Source organism: Vigna angularis, chromosome 10, assembly GCF_016808095.1.
Source record: "Vigna angularis cultivar LongXiaoDou No.4 chromosome 10, ASM1680809v1, whole genome shotgun sequence".
In the NCBI taxonomy this organism is placed as follows: domain Eukaryota; kingdom Viridiplantae; phylum Streptophyta; class Magnoliopsida; order Fabales; family Fabaceae; genus Vigna; species Vigna angularis.
In genome coordinates this window covers 9,661,832-9,681,665 of record NC_068979.1, presented here as the reverse complement: position 1 = coordinate 9,681,665, position 19,834 = coordinate 9,661,832, and the positions used below count along the sequence as shown (strand labels likewise).

Below are 19,834 nucleotides of genomic sequence, written 5' to 3'. Positions count from 1 at the left end.
ATCTCCATCTACAGACCCTGGACTGCTTCTAATCCTTTTTCTTGGTTCCACACTCTTCCTCCAAGAACTCGCAAGAGTTCTCTGGTTTCTTGCCGCATTTCTTGCATATTTCTTCTTCATTCTGCCATGCTCATTTTTGGTTATGTCCTGCTCATTTTCTGTTCGTTGGTCCTCCTCTCCAAGGTATTGTCTCTTCCTTCCATGCCTCCACCCTTTCTTGATCACTTCTTGATCCACAACCTTTGATCCAGCCATCATCTACTAAGGGTATCTGGCAGGTTGGACCAATTTATTAGGTTTCTTGGTATGAAACCTATAGAAAACGCCACACGCTCACACTCAAGCAAGAACACAGAGTAACAAAGAAAGAATATGTATTGTATTCCTCTCAACTATACAATACACCCACACCTCTTAGGGAACCAAATTCTCCCTCCACTGGAACAAATATCCAGTCTATACCCAAATGAATAATCCCCCTATACAAAACACACACCCTATTTATAAAGTCTCTCTTCCCCTTTCCATTAACTAATTAACTGTCAAATCTTCCCTCCTAACTGCCTTCTCATTTTCTCTTCCTTCTATCCTAAACCCATTATATCCTACCACTTTATATCCTATCAAACACTCTAAGTCATATGCTACTAAGATACTTAGTAAAATTTGTAAATTTCAAGATCTTTTATTTAATCTCAAAAAGCAAACCCAAATTCCAAGATGTAATCCATCAAATAATCCAATTATAAATTCAATTCAAATCTCCCAAATTGGCCAAAATAAAACTCTTTCCACTCAAACCTCATCACGTCTCTTAATCGTAATGCATATTTGTCTGCATCTGCCTTATCATTTACTAATTCTACTGAATTAAATATTCTAGAATCTTACACTAAGATCACAATGTGTTCATAAAAGTTGTAATTAAGTAACATGACACTGTATATAAACTACTGAAGTTGAGCAATGAAGGGTTTATATTGTAAGGGATGAAAAGAAGTTCCTACATAGTTTTTAATTGATTCAGCTTCTAATGGATTATTTGGTGGTTTATTAACATGTAGATTTCACAAATTTGTTCAGGGAACTATTACATCTGCTCTTAGCTATGGAATCATTTCATGGAGCATTAAGATCTTGGGGCCAGCTTTTGTTTCCCTTTAATCCTCTTCAACCTGCATTTTCTGCCTTCCTTTCCCAAATTTTCCTTGGCACGCCAATTTACATGGGAAGGTATAGCTCTCCTTCCACCTCAACATATTTCATGCATTCTTTCCTAACTTCATCTCACAACAAACCTACTCATCAATTGTAAAGGGTAAAACTTAAAAAAAAAAAAAAGAGTATAATAAAGAATACATACATTGTATTTAGAAGCTTTGATTTTTTGATCCATGTGTGATGATAGCATCATAGGGTGATTTTCAATCGTTGCTGGTCTCTATGCAGTTACTTGGGCATCTTATAGAGAAAGACATGAAACTTTTGGAGTTACTGAAGCCTATTTGGTCTCTGATCCACTAATTCATGAAAAAAGTGCTTACCCAAGTGCTCACATTTTTCCGGGTTCCTCCAGCATATCTTCAAATCTAAACTCATCAAATTATGAAAATGGATTATAGAATGCGAAATGGTGACAATTTATCCAAGATTGTTGAATATGTCAAACTTATTATAATTTTAAATGGTATGTTTGTGTTTGATCATTTAATTATTAATGTTGTTTGAAGAGAAATTGTCAATGTAAATTAATGGAATGTTACATACAAATTTTGAAATATGATATGTATATCTATATTTAGAAAACAATATTAGAATTTCAAAAAGCAAGTTTTACCAGTAGGACAAAAATATCTTTATAATATTTTAATATTGGTTTATAAACAAGTATAATATTATATTATTTGTATTCACAAATATCTATTATTCATAAAAAAATTAAACTTTAATTTATATTTTATTAAGTTAAATATAATTAAATTTAAAATTAATTTTTATTTTATTAAATTTAATTTAATTAAAATTAAATGTTAATTTATATTATATTTTATATATTATTTAAATTTTATTTTAAAAATTTATAAAATATTTTGTTTTAAATATTTACACGTATATATAAAGCTATTTGCAAACATGAGCTGAATTTTAGGTATATCAAAATAAACAACCAACCTTTCCCTTTTAAGCCTCTACATGTAATTAATATACAATTTAAATTCCAATTTTGTCAAAAATTAGACTTAGATTATGATTATCTTCCTTAAATGAAAAGATTACGAGCATGTTAATTTAATACTAATATCCAAAATAACAAATTAATTAATGTTATACCATTAATAATCTGATTAAATAAAAAGTAACCTACAAAATAATTTTCATCGTACTAGTTTCTATCAATATAATTTCTCATTAAATTATAAATCCCTCATTTATATCATTCAATGCAAACCAAAGTTATCTATATCTATTTATTAATATAGTTTTCTAAAATTCTACATTTAACTTGATTCTGGATTATTATTACCGATTACAGATCCCTAACATAATTAGTATAAATTACAGATTTTCTTACAGGTTAAAAAATATATTAATGTTTCAGTTTGTGTGAATACCATAATTAAAATGATGGTAATAATTATTTAAAATTAATGTTTATTCTGTGAGTTCAAATTTACCAAAAGAAAAACAAATTTAGTGGATAGAAATATAAATAAATCTCAACTATTTCCTTTAATTTAATATCATAATTTTAAAACTGTCCTTAAATTAAACGCTATTTCTAATAAACATAACTAAAGATAATAGTTTAAAAAATTAGGCTTTTATATAAGTTTAAAAGTTAAATAAGTTTAATTAATATAAAATAAGAAGTATTATGAAATTGAAGTTTCAGACTAATATTTTTACTTATAACCGATTGATAGAGGAAAGTTTATAAAAGTATCTCATCATCGAAAATTAAAAAAAAAAAACAGTAATTAGAAAGGGAAGAAATCATGAACTAAGATAATAATTTGATGATCCTGAAGTCCAATGTTTGAGAAAGTGTATCGATCTTAACCTATCCTGAAAATTCCAACACCATCGATAATTAGAAGTGTTTACTTATTTATATATTCATTATTTATTTATTTTTGTCGTGGATTGTGAACTAAGCATCAAGCATCGGGTTTGGTGTTGGCATCACTGTTTCAACGATCGAACAACTGAACCTAACCACTCCATTTGGTGTTTTAGGAGTTGTGGGATTTGTTGCAGAGTGTGGATTCATTTCAATGGCGACTGTTGGAGTTGGAGCGGGTGTGGGGGGTGATATATGGAAGTCCCATGTGTCCATGGCGATGGTACAGCTTTTCAATGGTGGCTACCATGTCATCACCAAAGTGGCCCTTAATGTTGGTATCAACCAGTTAGTCTTCTGCGTATTCCGCGATCTCATTGCCCTTTCCATCCTCGCACCCTTTGCTTATATCCGTGAAAAGTATGCTCCTTTTTTTCTTTCAAATCAACTATTCAAAAATGTGCTTGCAGTGTTTTTCAAAACCTATGAATATGCTCCCTTTTGTTCTGTTGTTTCCCTCTGTTGGATGCGATTTAAATGGATTCCTCCCTCACACTTTGGCCTTTTTGTTTTCTAAGTTTATTTATTATGTTATTGATCTACCTTCTAAAAGAGCTGAGTATTGGGGATACATTTCCATTTGGTTATTGGATACTTAGATCGGTTTGAATTGGATGCTTAAGCACATTTGTTTGTTCTGCAATTTGGAGGGTTGGTGATGTCTGCAACACTCTGATTGTTTGCATGTGCTTGATACAGCTTAGGGGAACTGAGCTGTGTTGTAAAAATATTTCTCTGATGTATGTTTTTTAAACCGTTGGAGTGTTTGGAATGTAGGTAACTTTAGTTGTATGACAATTTCCGTTCATGTTCATTTATATCTGAATCTTTCGGCCTGATAATTTAGAGCGTGCTTAATATTTAAGTAATATTATCATATAGCTCATGCTTTCGTTTGCATTGTTTTGAGGGTTTTAATTATATTCTAAAATATGGTTTTAACATTTAATGTGTGTTTGTGGACAATTCCGGAGTTCCATGATTGCTACATAAGAGGATGATAACTATTTTTTTTTTTGTGTATGTGGCAGCATATATTCCTGACCTGTACATTTAACCGTGCTTCACATTCATTCTTTAGATGTAACATTTTAACTTGCTACAATTTTTTGTTCCCTCTTATGTCCTGTTATATTATTCCTTTTCTTTCTATTCAATGGATATCTTGATCATACCATGTTGGACTGTAGACAGATTCGACCACCCACTACTAAGAATCTACTGGTGTCATTCTTCTTTCTTGGATTAACTGGGTTAGGCTCTTGACAGTACTTATTTCCCACTTCCAGTATATATAAAAAATACAGTGCTTTATTGATGCATTCTTGATTCATGATCAGGATATTTGGCAACCAGCTTTTGTTTCTTATTGGTTTAAGCTATACTAATCCAACTTATGCGGCTGCCATACAACCGTCTATTCCAGTCTTTACCTTTATATTGGCTGTGATGATGGGGTCAGTTTCATTTCACCTGTATCAGTTATCCATTTCAATTTGTATGTGTTTGTATCCTATTACTCAAACATAACTGCACACTCTCACTTTTACTTCATATATATTTACATTAGTACACTAAAGCAGAGACACCAGGTCACCGAAATATTTTTATCTGTACAAACCTTTTCATGCAGTACAGAAAGAGTGAACTTAGTCAGATATGATGGTCTGGCTAAAGTTGGAGGAACCATCATCTGTGTTTCTGGTGCTGTAGTGATGGTTTTGTATCGTGGTCCAGCTTTGATAGGATATGCTGATATGAATCTTGCTATACAAAATGAAATAAGTGCCAAAGGTCAGCCAGAGCCATCTGGGTGGCTAATTGGTAGTTTACAGGACTTCGGGTTAGACCATTTTCATCTTGGGGTTCTGTGCTTGATAGGGAACTGCATTTGTATGGCTGCGTTTCTAGCCATTCAGGTATTATCCTTTTTTGTCATATGCATAGGTGACTGTTGAATAAATTTAGTGATCAATGACATATGTTGCCTGTTACCCTTTTACCAAGTCCCAAACTTCTTTGTGCATTCACCTGTGAGGCTGAGATGAATCTATATGCTCTTGCTTTTTAGGAATCTTCATTTCCACTCAAATCCCAATGATAAGAAACTTACGATACTTGGTCAATCGTCAACATTCCAACTTCTTTTCGTGTCTCATGATTTAGGATAAAGAGTGTAGACCTTAGATAGTTGTAATTTGGATAATTGCTTCTGTTGCAAACATTTCTTGCATCTCCTAATTCTTTCTATGAACATGGTTCCCTTCCCTAATCTTCTTCGAGTTTGGAGGTATATCAAAGTAAGGTCCACTAATTTTTGGTCAAGCGTTTTCTGAATTGTGAATAACATAATTTCTTCCTTCCCTCTCCTCAATCCTCCTGTATTGAAACACACTCTTAATAAGTTTACTTAGATTAGATTGGATGACTTCTCCATGCTCGTCATGCATATTAGCACCAGGTCATGGACTCATTACTTATTCCAAATTTCTTCATTGATCAAATTAGTAGTGCTGATTCTTAAACTTAACTATTTAATTTGTTGTGATCTTAGGTTCTTTAACATGTGAAATTATTGGTGTTTCTAAGTTGTTACCTTTAACTGCTTTCAGGCACCAGTATTAAAAAAATATCCTGCAAATATATCGGTCACAGCATTTTCATACTCCTTCGGAGCTTTACTGATGGTTATAGTGTCATTATTCATGAATTATGAGGCAACTGACTGGACTTTGACATCATCAGAAATCCTTGCTGTTATGTATGCTGTGAGTCACTAGAACTTTTAACAAATCCAGTCTGAAGAGCTTTTTTTGGTTATTAATGATACTTTTAAATTATTGGAGTTTTCTTCCAAATTTCGCCCTTTTTTTATCTTTTGCATTCTCGCATTCAACACATTAGGCTTTATTAGGCAGGGAAATAATGGAGGGGTAGAAAGTGTATTATAGAAAGAAATTTAAAAACAGAAGCAGTTAAGTAGTTAGTTGTTGTGGGGGGTGAGAAGGTTTTTCGTTACTGTGCAGGGACTGCCCTGTGTAAAAGGAAGAATTTTCCTTTGTTAGCAGATGCCTATGTTTTGAGTTGATAATATTTGAATAATAAAGAAAAGGGGTCTTTTTCTACGTTTTCTCTGTCTTGTTTTGTCTTTTTCTATAGAAAGCACGAAACAGGCTATCAATTATTGCCTGGTGCTTGCTTGTTAAGCGGAAGCATTCTCGCTTGTTGAAGTGGAGTCAATGTTGTAATGTAATGGTCTTTGTTCATAATCAAAGTTGTCCAAGTTTTGGGGTATACTATGAGTAGTATGAAAATCAGAAAATCTTGGAACGAAAGGTTGTTCCTTACATGTCATCAGAGGGAGCATTAATCTTCTTACAGATGATTTTCAAAATTACAAGAGTATATAAAGATTTACTTTTATCTGTTAGTTATGGGTGCCTTGAAATTCTAACAATGTTCTCCTCTAGCAGTAGTTTACCTTAGTTTTGGCTTTTCTCTCTCTGGATAACATTAGTGTAAACGTTTTTTTAACTATTTTTGTGAATTAATTGGTGTTACTGTCACCTTCAAAGAACAGGTCCTATGCTTATTCCATGTTGCATTTGATGATTGATTCCTCAATCTATTTTTTTCTTTAACTTTTACGATTTATGAAAGACTTAAGTTTACATATCTGTTCATATTTTGATAAATCATGTTAAAATCTTTCTTCTTGAAATCTCGTATAGTTGATTTTGGCTCAAAGGTGATGACAATTGTAACATCCCAAAAATACAGTATAAAACTATATAAGAGAATAATCACATTTTAATAATACTACAGCTTAGTCTTACCAGATAGAGAACGTACGCTTATGGCCGAACGGCCTTACAGAAAGACAAGCAAGTTAAAACTTTACAAAATAATAGAATAATCACATTTTAATAATATTACTGTTCGGTCTTAACTTCTACCTCCACTGAATTTTCTTCTTCCAGCGCTTCTTCTAGCAGCTCGTCTCTTTCTGTTCACATCCACATGGATGATCATTGCAACAGAAAGACAACCGATCGTACAAAACAGACAAGACAGAAAATAGGGTAAGCTTATGTAATTCAATTCAAGTATCAACATAGATTTCACACAATTCAAAATAAACGAGCTAGTTCATTCACTTATACATGCAAAGCCTAAGACTAGACTTTGACTGTCCGGACTGTATAAACTCTGTGTAGCTACGACGTTCGTGCACCCGGGTGATGTAGTAACTGGGATACCCTCAACAGCTGCCACCTGAGGTTAGTCCTATCTGTCCAAATTAACCATAAGGACTAGGACCTCCTGCCATTCCCACGCATGACTTACCCTTCTCTAAGTGAGAACGAGTAATCATGGAATATCAGGATGAACCGCCAGCTTAGCATGCGCACATTCATACTTTACCAATTCCAATATTCATTCATGAGATATTCCTCCTCGGAATACTCTTTCAAAATCAAATACGTTTCATCCGTAACATACTCTATCATCTTTCATTATTAAACCTCAATTTGAACGAAGATCCCTTAGGATACAAAATACCGAACGTACATGTTCCACCCCGAACAAGACCGAACACTTGGAGTGAGACCGAGAGGTTTCCAGTTCCAAAACGGATCAAAACCGAGAGAGTGAATATTGGTTTGGGAAAGAGACCGATTACAATAATATTTCTTAGGACTAAAAGAATCGAACGTTATTTACAAGGTGAGCCAATTTAATGAACTGACTCATGAACGTTTAGACTGAACTCCGTAAAGCCTAGGCCGAGTACTAAGACTCTAGGCCGAAACCAATGGAGACCGACACTACAAGACATTCAAAGAATAGTACTTAAAGGAATCATATGAAGAAACCGAACGCTATAAATACTTAGCTTATTTATGAGTTTAACATCAAGAAAAACCGAATGTCAGTCAAAGACCGAGCACGGTAGAGAGTGAACACTATTGAGTTTAAACGAATGCTCTTATTATCAAGATATATTACGGAAAAGAGAACGAGCGCTTGGTGGAAGACCTAGCACTAAATCGTACGAGCGCCTGGTGAAAGACCTAGCATGAAATAGTACGAGCACTTGGTGTAAGACCGAGCACAACTTAATTTATAGAATAAAGCGATAAATATACTGTTAGGACTTGGAGGGTTTATGAGAGGCGAAAGGTGAGGCAGAGTACTTAACTGTAAACAGTTAAGTGGGGCGGGAAAAAGGTCTCTATAAAAGGACCTCTGTTATTGTTTTCAGTTAGACAGTTTTTACTCTTGAATTGCAAACCCGTTTAGACTGGGTGAGGGAGGTTAAGCTCCTGGTTTCCAAATTGTATTCTTGATTCTTTGATGTGAATACAAGTCATTTCTTTTACAATTGCTTTCTGTTAGAGTACTGAGGTGTGAGAGTAAGGGAGATAGTTAGGATTCTTACCAAGGTTCCTAACATATACGATATCAATTAACTAATGTTCAAGAACGAATGAACATTCTACTACATATAGATATACTTAAATTTATATCAGAGTACCAAGGAACGAATATCCTTGGATGAACGCCTATACACAAATTTTACTAGACGCTCGGTCATCAACGGGAATTCCCTCCAAATGAAAGAATCTAGTTCTAAGCGAGTCCCCGAGAAAACGGAACGGTCAAAGACCATTCAGTAGCGAACATACATTTTCATAGGAAATTTCATACTTAGACTTATTTATCTCAATTCATTTCTCAACATTTATCTTCATAATTTCATACATCCATATCATAGTAAATTTTCATACCTCATACAGTCAAAACATAGCAACAATTATATTTCATATTAATTCAGCAATCCAACGAACATACATACATTCCAAACAAACATAAAATCAAATTATATAAGCTTCCCTTACCTCAACAATTTCCAAACTAAACCAAGTAAACCAAAACACTATCAGAACCTCTCATTTTAGAAGAGTGATCAACACATGAAACCAGAACTTGGTTTGCATGTCCAAGAAAACGCACGACTAAGTGAAGAGAAAAACTTACCAACTCAGAACCCAAAACCGATCGGCTCAAACGGAAGCCCTTGACACCGGAGGAGTAGAAACGGTGCCTGAATAGTGATCGAAGGAAGAAAAGGTGAGAATTTCTTAGAGAGAAGTAAGAGCTTTTTAGAGAGAAGAGGAGAGAATGGAATTTTCATAAATCTGGGGAAGAAGGGTGCATGCAGAGAGTGGCGTGAAATTCTGAAACTTAGAGTTTTCCTTCCAACGTCAAAACGAACGGCCACTCAGCTGCTCACACCTGTCTTCCACCATCTGAGTGTCAGACCCTCTTCTTGACACATGTAATCCACTAAGACGAACCTTGAGTGGATTTTAATGGTTCTGACAACAACAAAAAGCAATGAGAGTGTTTTCTTAAAGGCTGAAAAGATTGAAGTATCCCATCTTCTTACAAATATTTTGGTAGATTTTTTAACGTAGAGATCTTGACATATATTTTCGTTATCTGTTCAGGGAACTGTTGCATCTGCCCTTAACTATGGACTCATTACATGGTGTAACAAAATCTTGGGGCCAGCCATGGTTTCCCTTTACAATCCGCTTCAACCTGCGTTTTCAGCCATCCTCTCCCAAATTTTCCTTGGAAGTCCAATTTACTTGGGAAGGTAAAGCTCCTTTTATTTCCAGTTGTTGATGTATTCTGTTCTACCTTGAAGGTGCATGATGGTTTGAATTTAATTTAGAAGTTTCTTATTATTCTGTTTTAACATGCATGTGACGACAGCATCATAGGAGGTTCTTTTATCATTACTGGTCTATATTTAGTTACTTGGGCATCATTTAGAGAAAAACGAGCATCTCTTGGAGTTGGAGGAGCTAGTCCTTCCTCTTGGGTCTCTGAACCACTTGTTCACGACAGAATTGCACTCCAGAAAGGCCACGCTTTCTCTGGGTCCTCCTCCCTTTCCTCCAAAACCTTATCAGATTAAGGAGATGAGTTATTAAATGCCAATCAATTGTAGAAATCGGTCTCGTGGTTCAAAATTCTGTTACTGTTACAATTTTGTTAGATGAATCGGTATTTGATCATGCCACTGTATTCCGTGACAAACTGTCAATGCTGTCATTGTTATACCGGAATTTTGAAATCCAATGTGTTTTATCTGAATTTGGTGAGCAATTTTGAAATGGAATATATTCCTTCTCTTCCTGGAATTGTAATAACCCTTTTAACAATCTAACATTAACCCCAAAGAAAGGTGAGTTTTGTAAAACTTATTGGCAACACTGCTCAATTCAAATAAAATATGGAACAGTTTGGATCACTTCTATTGTTTATACTTGTTTTGGTTATAGGATCGAGGTTATATATTCTTCAAGTTCCGTGTGTCCTAACATTCACTGGTCGTCCTTTAAATTGTTAGATCCAACTGAGAGGTTACTTGTAAAAGGTGTTTCGATGTTAAAGTCAATAAAGATTTGGTTAGTTCAGCAGTTAGTGTGTAGTATGCAATCACTTACCTCTTTATCTCAAACCTGTATTTATAGATTTCGGGATAAGCTTTGGATTACCGATGGCCTAATCATGGCCCAATTGTTGTGAATCATGTTTTGTCATAAACTAATCTCCATCAGGCCTAATTGTTGTTTAAGAGTGATCGTTCGGTTTGTATGGTACAATCATCTGGTCTCTTGGATGTTCGTCTTGATGTTCCTAAGTGTATAAATTGCTTGGTCCAATGTTAACCAGACGGTCATGGAGTACAATACTTTAAAATAGTACTGCAAAACAAAAGTTTAATTACCATTCATTATTACATTATTAAATCTAATAACTTTATTCTTGATAAATAACCGTGAAAAACTTGTTTACATAATAGATAGCCTATTTTCAACTCAACAGATTTCTTAGGTTGTGTTGTATCGCACAGCAAAGGGTTGGGCCACATGATGTAGACGTGGCTGTTGATTCCATTGGTGAATGATTATATTAGGCACAATAACAGAATTAGGAAAATGTCATTAGGATTGTGGAAGTGAGTGGAGATTATATGTTACTGAAAGTGAGTGGGGACAAAATGTGTGGATGTCACTGATTCAATATTCTCTTCCTTTTCTGTTTTCCACTCTGAAATCTACCTTCTTCTCACATTGTATTATGCTGATTTCTGTCTTGAACATACTATATTGATAAGAATAGAAGGTTAATGCTGTTTGTAGAATTATATAATACTTAATTTGTAGTTTTTGTTTGTCCAGGGTAGTCATAATATGCAGCTCTATTTTAGGCTTTTCCTGACTGACTTAAGCAACTTTAAATTCGCAATCTAGCAAAGTTTTGCATTTGTTATCAGATAATTAAATTTTAAGTACTCATAAGGGTTTAATTTTTAATTGTAAGCACAGAAAAAAAAACTTTCAGTGATTTCTGTGTCTTACATAGTTTTCGACTATAATCAAAAACACGCTCTCAATGTTTGCATATAGAAAGGTAACTTTAAATTCTAATAATGCTATATACTACAATATACAAGCAGTTTGAGAAAGGCATTTGTTATTGAAGGTTAATGTTTTGGTTAAATGATTTAAGGAAATTAAATTGGAAGGACAATTACGGATAAAAAGAACATACTTTAGATTTAGATTTAGGAAAGGAGATAGGAAGACTTTATGGACTCCCTTTGAGAAAGTTTTTGAGAAATTTGCAAGGATTATGAAATGATGTTTTTCTTATAAAAAAAATGGTTGAGAGCAAACAGGTATTATCATATATGTGGTCATAAGCACTTGAGTTTATTATCCATGGATTTGATCTTTCATGAATTGAGAAATGTAAGTTGTTGATGTATTTGGAGTTTCAAATGTTTATGATAAGTTGTTAGACTTTAACTTTAGATACTTATCCTCAATGAACTTGGAATCGACAATTTCAACCTTAGAGACATTGGTTGTTTTGGCAAGAAAATAATGCAAGTTCGTGGGGCAACCATGATTGATGGTTCTACTAGTTTATAAGCTTCCTTAGTTTGAGCACTGGGACATGAAGGCATGTGATCAAGCTATCCATGGAAGGACCTCATGATTGGTAGAAGTTGATATCTGATATGATCAAAGTTTGGATATAAAGCACGGAGGATCATCACCTTATAATATTTGTCAAGTTTCTTCTTGATTTTCTTCAAAGATTCGACTTCCAATGACATCTTTAGTTCTTCCATTATAGATTAAGCGTCATTCATGAAGGATACCATGTCATGGTCAGTTGATTTGAGAGATGCAAGCTTATTGGAAGAATCATAAAGATGTTGGATATCATTTGGATAAATGTTTTGAGCTTTCTTCCAAAATGAGTGACATGCTTTGCAAGCTCTAAGGGACATCAATAGTCTCGGTTCTGTATACTGCTATAGTAGAACACACAAATAGGAATCAACTTGTTTTCAATGGTCAACTTGGATGAAATTTAATCCTAACAATGGTAAATAGTCTATTTTAAATTTGTTATTGCATATCAACGGTTTGATAAAAATAAAAGAGTTTCCATTGTGAATTTTATAGCCTAATTAAGTGCAAGAGTTGTCAAACATTGTATAAATCCTATAAAAAAATATTTATCACTTGTTACGTACGATCAGTATACTTATGTGTAATTAATTTTCCACTAACTATAAAAAAAATTAATTATAGATAAACCTAAGATAAAAAATAAAATATAAGATATCTAAAATATATATAATTGTAAGCATTCAAACAATAATATTTAATCAAATTCAAATTCATATATTACATGAGTAAATCTCTAAATTTGCTTTTGAATAATGTAAGGGCCATGGCTTCTAAGAATTATGAGAAATGATCATGTTCGTTTTTGAGAATTATTTTTTAAAAGTGAAACAATATAACTTATACTCAATTTAGTGTAAATCATACTCATTATTATTCTTTTACTAAATTATATTCCCAAGCTTACAATTAGATAAAATATTTCCAATATATATATATATATATATATATATATATATATATATATATATATATATATATATATATATATATATATATATATATATATATATATATATGGGTCTGCTAATTTGTATATGCTCTTTTTTCAGTTGGTACATTTTAACAATGTGTACCGGTTTTTAGTAGACAAAAATACCCTCATATATTATGGATTCTGAGTTTTAAGATCAAGGGTATTTGAATAATTTTCATTCTCAAAACTAAAAAGAAACAAGAACCTCCAAACCCTTACTCACCTTCCTCATTCCTCTCAACCCTTTCATCTCTCTCACTTCAACCTTTTTTCTATCATCCCGCTCCAATTGAAAAAATCAGAAACACTCGCCTAACCCTAATCCACCTTCCTCACTTATCCTATTTGTTTCTCTCTAATCTTCATACTCTCTCTCACCCACACAGCAACTAACGACACCGCAATTTATTGCTCTTGCTATGTTCGTTCATTTGTTTTCTACCTTAATAACAAAATAATTTGTTGATGTTGATTTTTGATGAAAGGACTCTCTTATATCTTTTCCCCACGATTATTATTAAATTTCGTTTTTAAATTTTAGAATTAGTAGTTTATCTTTGTCCTTATACACATAAACATCCTAGAGAAAGGGTTGAGAGGAACAAAGGAGGTAAGGGTTTTGGAGTTTCTTATCTTTTTTTTAGTTTTGAAAATGAAAATTATTCAAACACCATTAATCATAAAACTTAGAATCTATAATATATGAATGTATTTTTGTCTACTAAAACTTGGTACATATTGCTAAAATGTATCAACTGAAAAAAAAACGTATACAAGTTAGCAAACCTTATATATATATATATATATATATATATATATATATATATATATATATATATATATATATATATATATATAAGTTTTAAATTTTGTGTTTTGTGTTGATGTAAAATCATGTGATACCTTAATTTATATAAAAAATAATTTAGAAACATATAAGGGTTGTAATATTTTGAATATTATTACTGTTATTACTATTATAATTATTATTCAATTTTTATAAAATTCGACCAAATTTTATGTAAATATAATTGCTTGATAAAAAGGCACGTTTGCGTGGTGTGAAGATGAGTATATCTTATACTTCTGTGAATCGATTTCCTTGTATAGATAATAATCTCAGGTATTTTAATTAACTAATATTAAAATTCAGAAGATATTCTTACAATTTATGAGATACTCGTTCGTGCATTACAGTCAAAATATCATTAAATATTAAAAAAAAAGTGTCATTACTTTATGATTCGAACATGATATTCCCGACTTCATAGATTCTATGTCTAAACGAATTTAATAAATTTAAAAACATTAACTAACTTTCTTAATTAACACAAAAGTTAATTAGTTTTATTTGCATTTAAATCCATAAGTAGTACTTTTCATACAAATCTGACTGATCAGTATCCAAGACAAGAGAAGAAGGTTGTTAAAAAATACATTACATAAAACACGTAACAATTCATAATCAAAAACTAATTTTTCATTTTTAATTAAAAAAATCTATTTTAATAATTCATGTGACCATTATTTCCCCTCTCTCTTAAGTCCAAAATTCAGCCCTCTCACACTGTTTGTAATGGATGTGCATTGTAGCAGTTTAGCCTCTGAAAACTCCGTCTTCGTAATTCCTATGGATCAAGAAGACGACGCAACCCATTCACATTCTTTTGGTTCTTCTTCTTTTCCAACGTTTGCGCTCTAATCTGAACCCACGGGATCCAGATCCACCCATCTCTCAAAAATTGTAATCAACCCAAACCCTTCTTACCCCTAAAATCCCAATTCCGGAAATGCCATGTTTTCTTCATCCCCCACCTAACCCCACTTCTCTAATCCTTCTGGGTATTCCCCAATTCGCAAAAAGACATGGTCTTTGCTAGAATTGCTTCACTTGTCTCCACCAAATTCCCCAATTCAAACTCCTCCTCTTCTCTATCCAACAACATTCGAATTTCTCCCTCTCTCCAGGACCTCTCCTCGTACCGTCATGTTGACGCCACGGTGCCCCTTCACAAGCTTCCAACACCCTCCTCTTCCTCGCGCCGCAGATGCCTCAAAATCGCTCTCTTCATTGCATCGTTCTTCCTCCTAAGCTACCTCATCTTCTTCCTCCTTTACTCCTATTGGAACCATGGTTCCGGCAAGTACTACGTTGTACTCGATTGCGGCAGCACCGGCACGCGCGTTTTTGTCTACCACACTTCCGTTCGGTTCCAACGTCGTAGCAATCTTCCAATTGCTGTTGACTCCTCGAGGAATAGCTTGCACAAGAAGCCTCGTGGCCGAGCCTATGATCGAGTGGAGACCGAGCCTGGAATTGATAAACTAGTGCGCAACGTGTCTGGGTTGCACAAGGCGTTGAAGCCGTTGCTTAGGTGGGCCAAGAAGCAGATTCCAGTTCATGCTCATAAGTCTACTTCGTTGTTTCTTTGTGCCACTGCTGGGGTGAGGAGGCTTCCGGTTATTGATTCTATGTGGCTGTTAGATAATGCTTGGACTGTGCTTAAAAACTCTCCCTTTATGTGTGAGAGGGATTGGGTTAGGATTATCTCTGGCCCCGAGGAGGCTTATTATGGGTGGATTGCCCTTAATTATGATAATGGCATTTTGGGGGCTAGGCCTAGGAAGGCTACTTATGGCGCACTTGATTTGGGTGGCTCTTCCTTGCAGGTCACGTTTGAGAGTGATCAACAAATGAATAATGATACTAGTTTGTATGTTAGCATTGGATCTGTTAGACATCATCTCACTGCTTATTCGCTCCCGGGGTACGGTCTGAATGAGGCGTTTGGTAAGTCTGTGGACTATCTATATAGGAAGGAGTTTGCTTTAGGTAATTTTGATGTAGGTAGTAGTGGAAATATTGAGTTGAAACATCCTTGCTTGCAGGATGGGTATAGGGATGAATACTTTTGTTCTCGTTGTTCATCTGATAACAAAGGTGGGAAAGAATTGGGTGGGGGTGGAGGGTTGGGAACTTCATTAGTGCTTGTTGGTGCTCCTAATTGGAAGGAGTGCAGTGCAGTAGCGAAAGTTGCTGTGAATTTTTCTGAATGGCATGATCTTGGCGCAGGGCTTGATTGTGCAGCGCAGCCTTGTGCATTGCGTGACAGTATGCCTCGCCCCTATGGACATTTTTATGTGATTTCTGGATTTTATGTTGTATTTAGGTTTTTCAACTTGACTTCTGAGGCTACTCTTGATGATGTGTTGGCAAAGGGTAAGGATTTTTGTGAAAAGAAATGGGATGTTGCAAAGGCAAGTGTTGTTCCGCAACCCTTTATTGATCAGTATTGCTTTAGGGCACCGTACATTACCTCTCTGCTGAGGGAGGGTTTGCACATTAATGATAATCAGATAAGTGTTGGCTCCGGAAGTATCACTTGGACACTTGGGGTTGCCTTGTTGGAAGCTGGAAAGGCATTTTCCACTAGATTTGGGATTCGTGATTTGGAGTTGTTCCGGATCAAGATAAATCCTCTTGCTGCTGTGCCTATTTTGTTACTTTCTTTTATTCTACTTCTTTGTGCTTTATCATGTATTGGCAAATGGATGCCAAGGTTTGTCCGGAGGCAATATCTTCCCATTTCCAGGCATAACAGTGTTTCTGCTGCTTCTGTTCTTAACATGCCATCTCCTTTTCGGTTCCAGCATTGGAGTCCAGTGAACTCTGGTAAACTATTTATTTATGCAAATGATGATCACTACCAATCCGAAAACTTGATAGATCTAACTGTTTTGTTCAAAAAATTTCTAAGGAGAATAGAAAGTAGTCTGTTTTTGTTGTCTTTTTAGTTCATACTATTAATTATTAAATGTATGGAATGATGACAACGTTCATTTGTATATCTTGGATGCCACTGCGACTTGTTTTGGCCATGTTTTCACCAATTATCAAAGCTTGCTGTTGTCACAAATGTACATGCAATAATTGTAGAGTTAACCTCAATTCAATTTGCACCTATGATACTGCAGGGGATGGAAGGTCAAAAATGCCACTCAGCCCAAAAATTACAGATTCACAACAAAGTCCGTTTAATCTGGGGCATGGACTTGACGGCAACAATGGTGGCATCGAGCTTATGGAGTCTTCATCGTACCCATCAGCCAGTAATGTTTCACACAGTTATTCCTCAAACAGTTTAGGGCAGATGCAGTTTGACAGTAGCAACATGGGTGCCTTCTGGTCCTCCTACAGGAGTCAGATGCATCTGCAGAGTAGGCGATCGCAGTCTCGAGAAGATCTCAATTCCTCATTGGCTGAAGTTCATCTGGTCAAGAGTTAGGTCAACTTCGGAAAACATCGGTATGATTTCGACAATAACATCCTTTTTTAATACATCATTATTTCCTTTGAGTTTTGCTTTATCAAATTTTCCGAGGGATTCTTCTCTGTAACATACTGACATCTGTAAGTAAGTGATAGTCAAGCATTACATATTTTTTGTTGAATATTCTTTCTGTATTTAATTAAGATTTCCACACATTTCCCCCTAGTTTGTAAATTTTTTTTGTAAATAGCAACAAATTTCATGGATTGTTGATTATAAGTTGTAGGCCAATTAAACGGCAGTGCCCGACCAAGATGATTTCTTTCTTGGCATTGAGTCGCAACAACATCCACAAGTTGTTAAGCACAAACTAACACTTATTCTATGCAAACTCTCCTTGGTGGCTTCTCGATGTCTCCAAGTTCTGCTGCTCCGAACCCTTCGGAAGACAAGTCAAGCATAAAGCCTGCCATGATCCATTCATTTTGTGCCTGTTCCTGTACCATTCTTTCAACTCATTAACAGCTATTACCATAGAGAATTTCTAGTTTCATAACTGTTGACTGATGACTTGTGAAATCCGTTAGAAAAGATGAACATCACAGAGAAGTTGTAACAGAGAACAATCCTCACCCGCTTTAAAGTCAAATAAGCTACTGAATTCACTTAACATGTGCAACTTTCCAAGCTACTTACTAGCTTCCCAAAGGTGGAAAAAAATTAGATACAGTATCTCAGGTACTATTAAATCTATTCTCATATTAGATTTGGAATTGAACCTTGATAATATGTGATGACATTTAATAAAATAATTTATAAACTCCATTGGATAATAATAATGCCAAAAGGACCATGCATCCAAGTTCTGCATGTACTTTTATTCTTTTTCTACTAATTTTGTTCATTGATTCTAATGTCTGACATCAAATTATACCTCAATATCTAACTTTTCTTCTAAATGTTAATATTTTCAATGTAATTTTTTTGTTTAGAGTTTAATAATATTTTATCAAGCAACCGTACGTCATCCATTTACTATAATTGGTGAACAATACAACGTTTACTTCTCCTTTTTTCGTCGAACAACGGATTTGGTTCCTAATATTTCCATGATCAATTAATTGTGACTATTACTATAGACTTTTTTTGATTTGTAGAAAGGAAAAAAAAGGGTAAAAATAGTGAAAAAAGTTATTTAGACAAAGGGAAAGTGAGTGAAAGATAGGATTAAAGTTTGTAGTAGTAATAGAATAAATTTGGTTGTATATTAATGTTCAGAAAATAATTTATAAACAAATTTTTTAAAATATAAATTTTAGTCAAATAAAATTAAAATTAAAATAAAATTCTATTACAACATTTAATAAACAAAAAACATATATTTCAAAATAAAATATATTAAAATAAATTATAAAAATTTAAATGAATTGATTTAATTTTATTAATGTTTTTATTTTAAATATTTATATATTTTAATATAAAAATTTATTAACAAAATATTAAATTTATTTCATTAATTATTTTAACATTTTTCATTTAATATTCATTTTATTATAATAATAAAATACACTTGTAATATTTAATTATCATATATTACATATGAATTTTAAAATATGTAATTATTATAATACTAAATTATATTTGCAATATTCAATTATTATACATTACATATCAATTTTAAAATATGTAACAATATTAATTTAAAAATCAATTGATTAAATTTAATTGTTCTTAAGAGATTAAGTATTTAATATTAAAATAATTTATTTTACATTCATATGTAATAGAGTATTCCGGTATTATATACTTTATAGATCGATACTCCAATTTTCGTGGCTTTTCTTCATGTATGGTGTTTCCATTTTTCGGGACCAACAAACCTAACTACCATTAGACATAACTGCCATTACTTGTCTACAGAGAAATAGATGAAAAAGAGTTGTTAGATATGACTTGTGATTACTATATTAGATATGAAAGAGTTCTTTTTTATATTTTTGAGCAGTATACTTCTTTTAATACGGAGAAAACAACAAAAGTTATAAATTTATAATGATGTTCCAAGTGTTGTTAAGTAAGCAATACCTATCACAAGTCGTGACGTTATAATAATGTATTTATTCTACACATATACTAGATAAGCTAAATAGGTTATAGTAACTGATTTAATTATGAAGTAAAAAGAAAAGGTAGTATGTTTAGTTGATTAACACTGGATAAAAAAAACATCATGAATTTAATTACACTGAAGTGTAAAAATAAGGTTTAATACCAATTTTGTCCCCAGTTTCGTTGGCAAATCTCAATTTAATCTCTCGTTACAAAAGTGTTTGAAATAGATTCTTACTTTTAAATTTTTGAGTCAAATTAGTCCCTTCCGTTAAATATAACCAAACGGAGT

The 19,834-nt window shown here is 33.4% G+C and overlaps 2 protein-coding genes across 4 annotated transcripts; both read left to right on the top strand.

Annotated features, from left to right (window-relative positions):
• Positions 1-3,032: 3,032 nt before the first annotated feature.
• Positions 3,033-10,331, top strand: LOC108335942 (WAT1-related protein At4g19185). The gene is made up of 7 exons (XM_017572175.2): positions 3,033-3,481; positions 4,312-4,374; positions 4,462-4,578; positions 4,755-5,040; positions 5,734-5,889; positions 9,637-9,788; positions 9,908-10,331. Exons 1-7 carry the CDS (start codon positions 3,276-3,278, stop codon positions 10,110-10,112), a joined length of 1,185 nt encoding a protein of 394 aa, XP_017427664.1. The 5' UTR covers positions 3,033-3,275; the 3' UTR covers positions 10,113-10,331.
• Positions 10,332-14,700: 4,369 nt separating this feature from the next.
• LOC108335970 (probable apyrase 7) lies at positions 14,701-18,103 on the top strand. 3 transcript variants are annotated; one of them, XM_017572217.2, is made up of 3 exons: positions 14,701-16,835; positions 17,138-17,468; positions 17,720-18,103. In XM_017572217.2, the coding sequence occupies exons 1-2, from the start codon at positions 15,029-15,031 to the stop codon at positions 17,446-17,448; spliced, it is 2,118 nt and encodes a 705-aa protein (XP_017427706.1). In that variant the 5' UTR covers positions 14,701-15,028; the 3' UTR covers positions 17,449-17,468; positions 17,720-18,103. The 3 variants fall into 3 exon arrangements, with proteins under 3 accessions (XP_017427706.1, XP_017427707.1, XP_017427705.1); XM_017572218.2 differs by having other exon boundaries at positions 17,714-18,103; XM_017572216.2 differs by having other exon boundaries at positions 17,138-18,103.
• Positions 18,104-19,834: the final 1,731 nt, after the last annotated feature.

Excerpts from the sequence above, each read along its gene's own strand:
- LOC108335942 (XM_017572175.2), top strand. The coding sequence starts at position 3,276 with ATGGCGACTGTTGGAGTTGGAGCGGGTGTGGGGGGTGATATATGGAAG. Across the intron at positions 3,482-4,311 it reads TTTGCTTATATCCGTGAAAA|ACAGATTCGACCACCCACTA; the intron begins GTATGCTCCTTT and ends GTTGGACTGTAG. Across the intron at positions 5,890-9,636 it reads TCCTTGCTGTTATGTATGCT|GGAACTGTTGCATCTGCCCT; the intron begins GTGAGTCACTAG and ends TTATCTGTTCAG.
- LOC108335970 (XM_017572217.2), top strand. The coding sequence starts at position 15,029 with ATGGTCTTTGCTAGAATTGCTTCACTTGTCTCCACCAAATTCCCCAAT. Across the intron at positions 16,836-17,137 it reads TTGGAGTCCAGTGAACTCTG|GGGATGGAAGGTCAAAAATG; the intron begins GTAAACTATTTA and ends ATGATACTGCAG.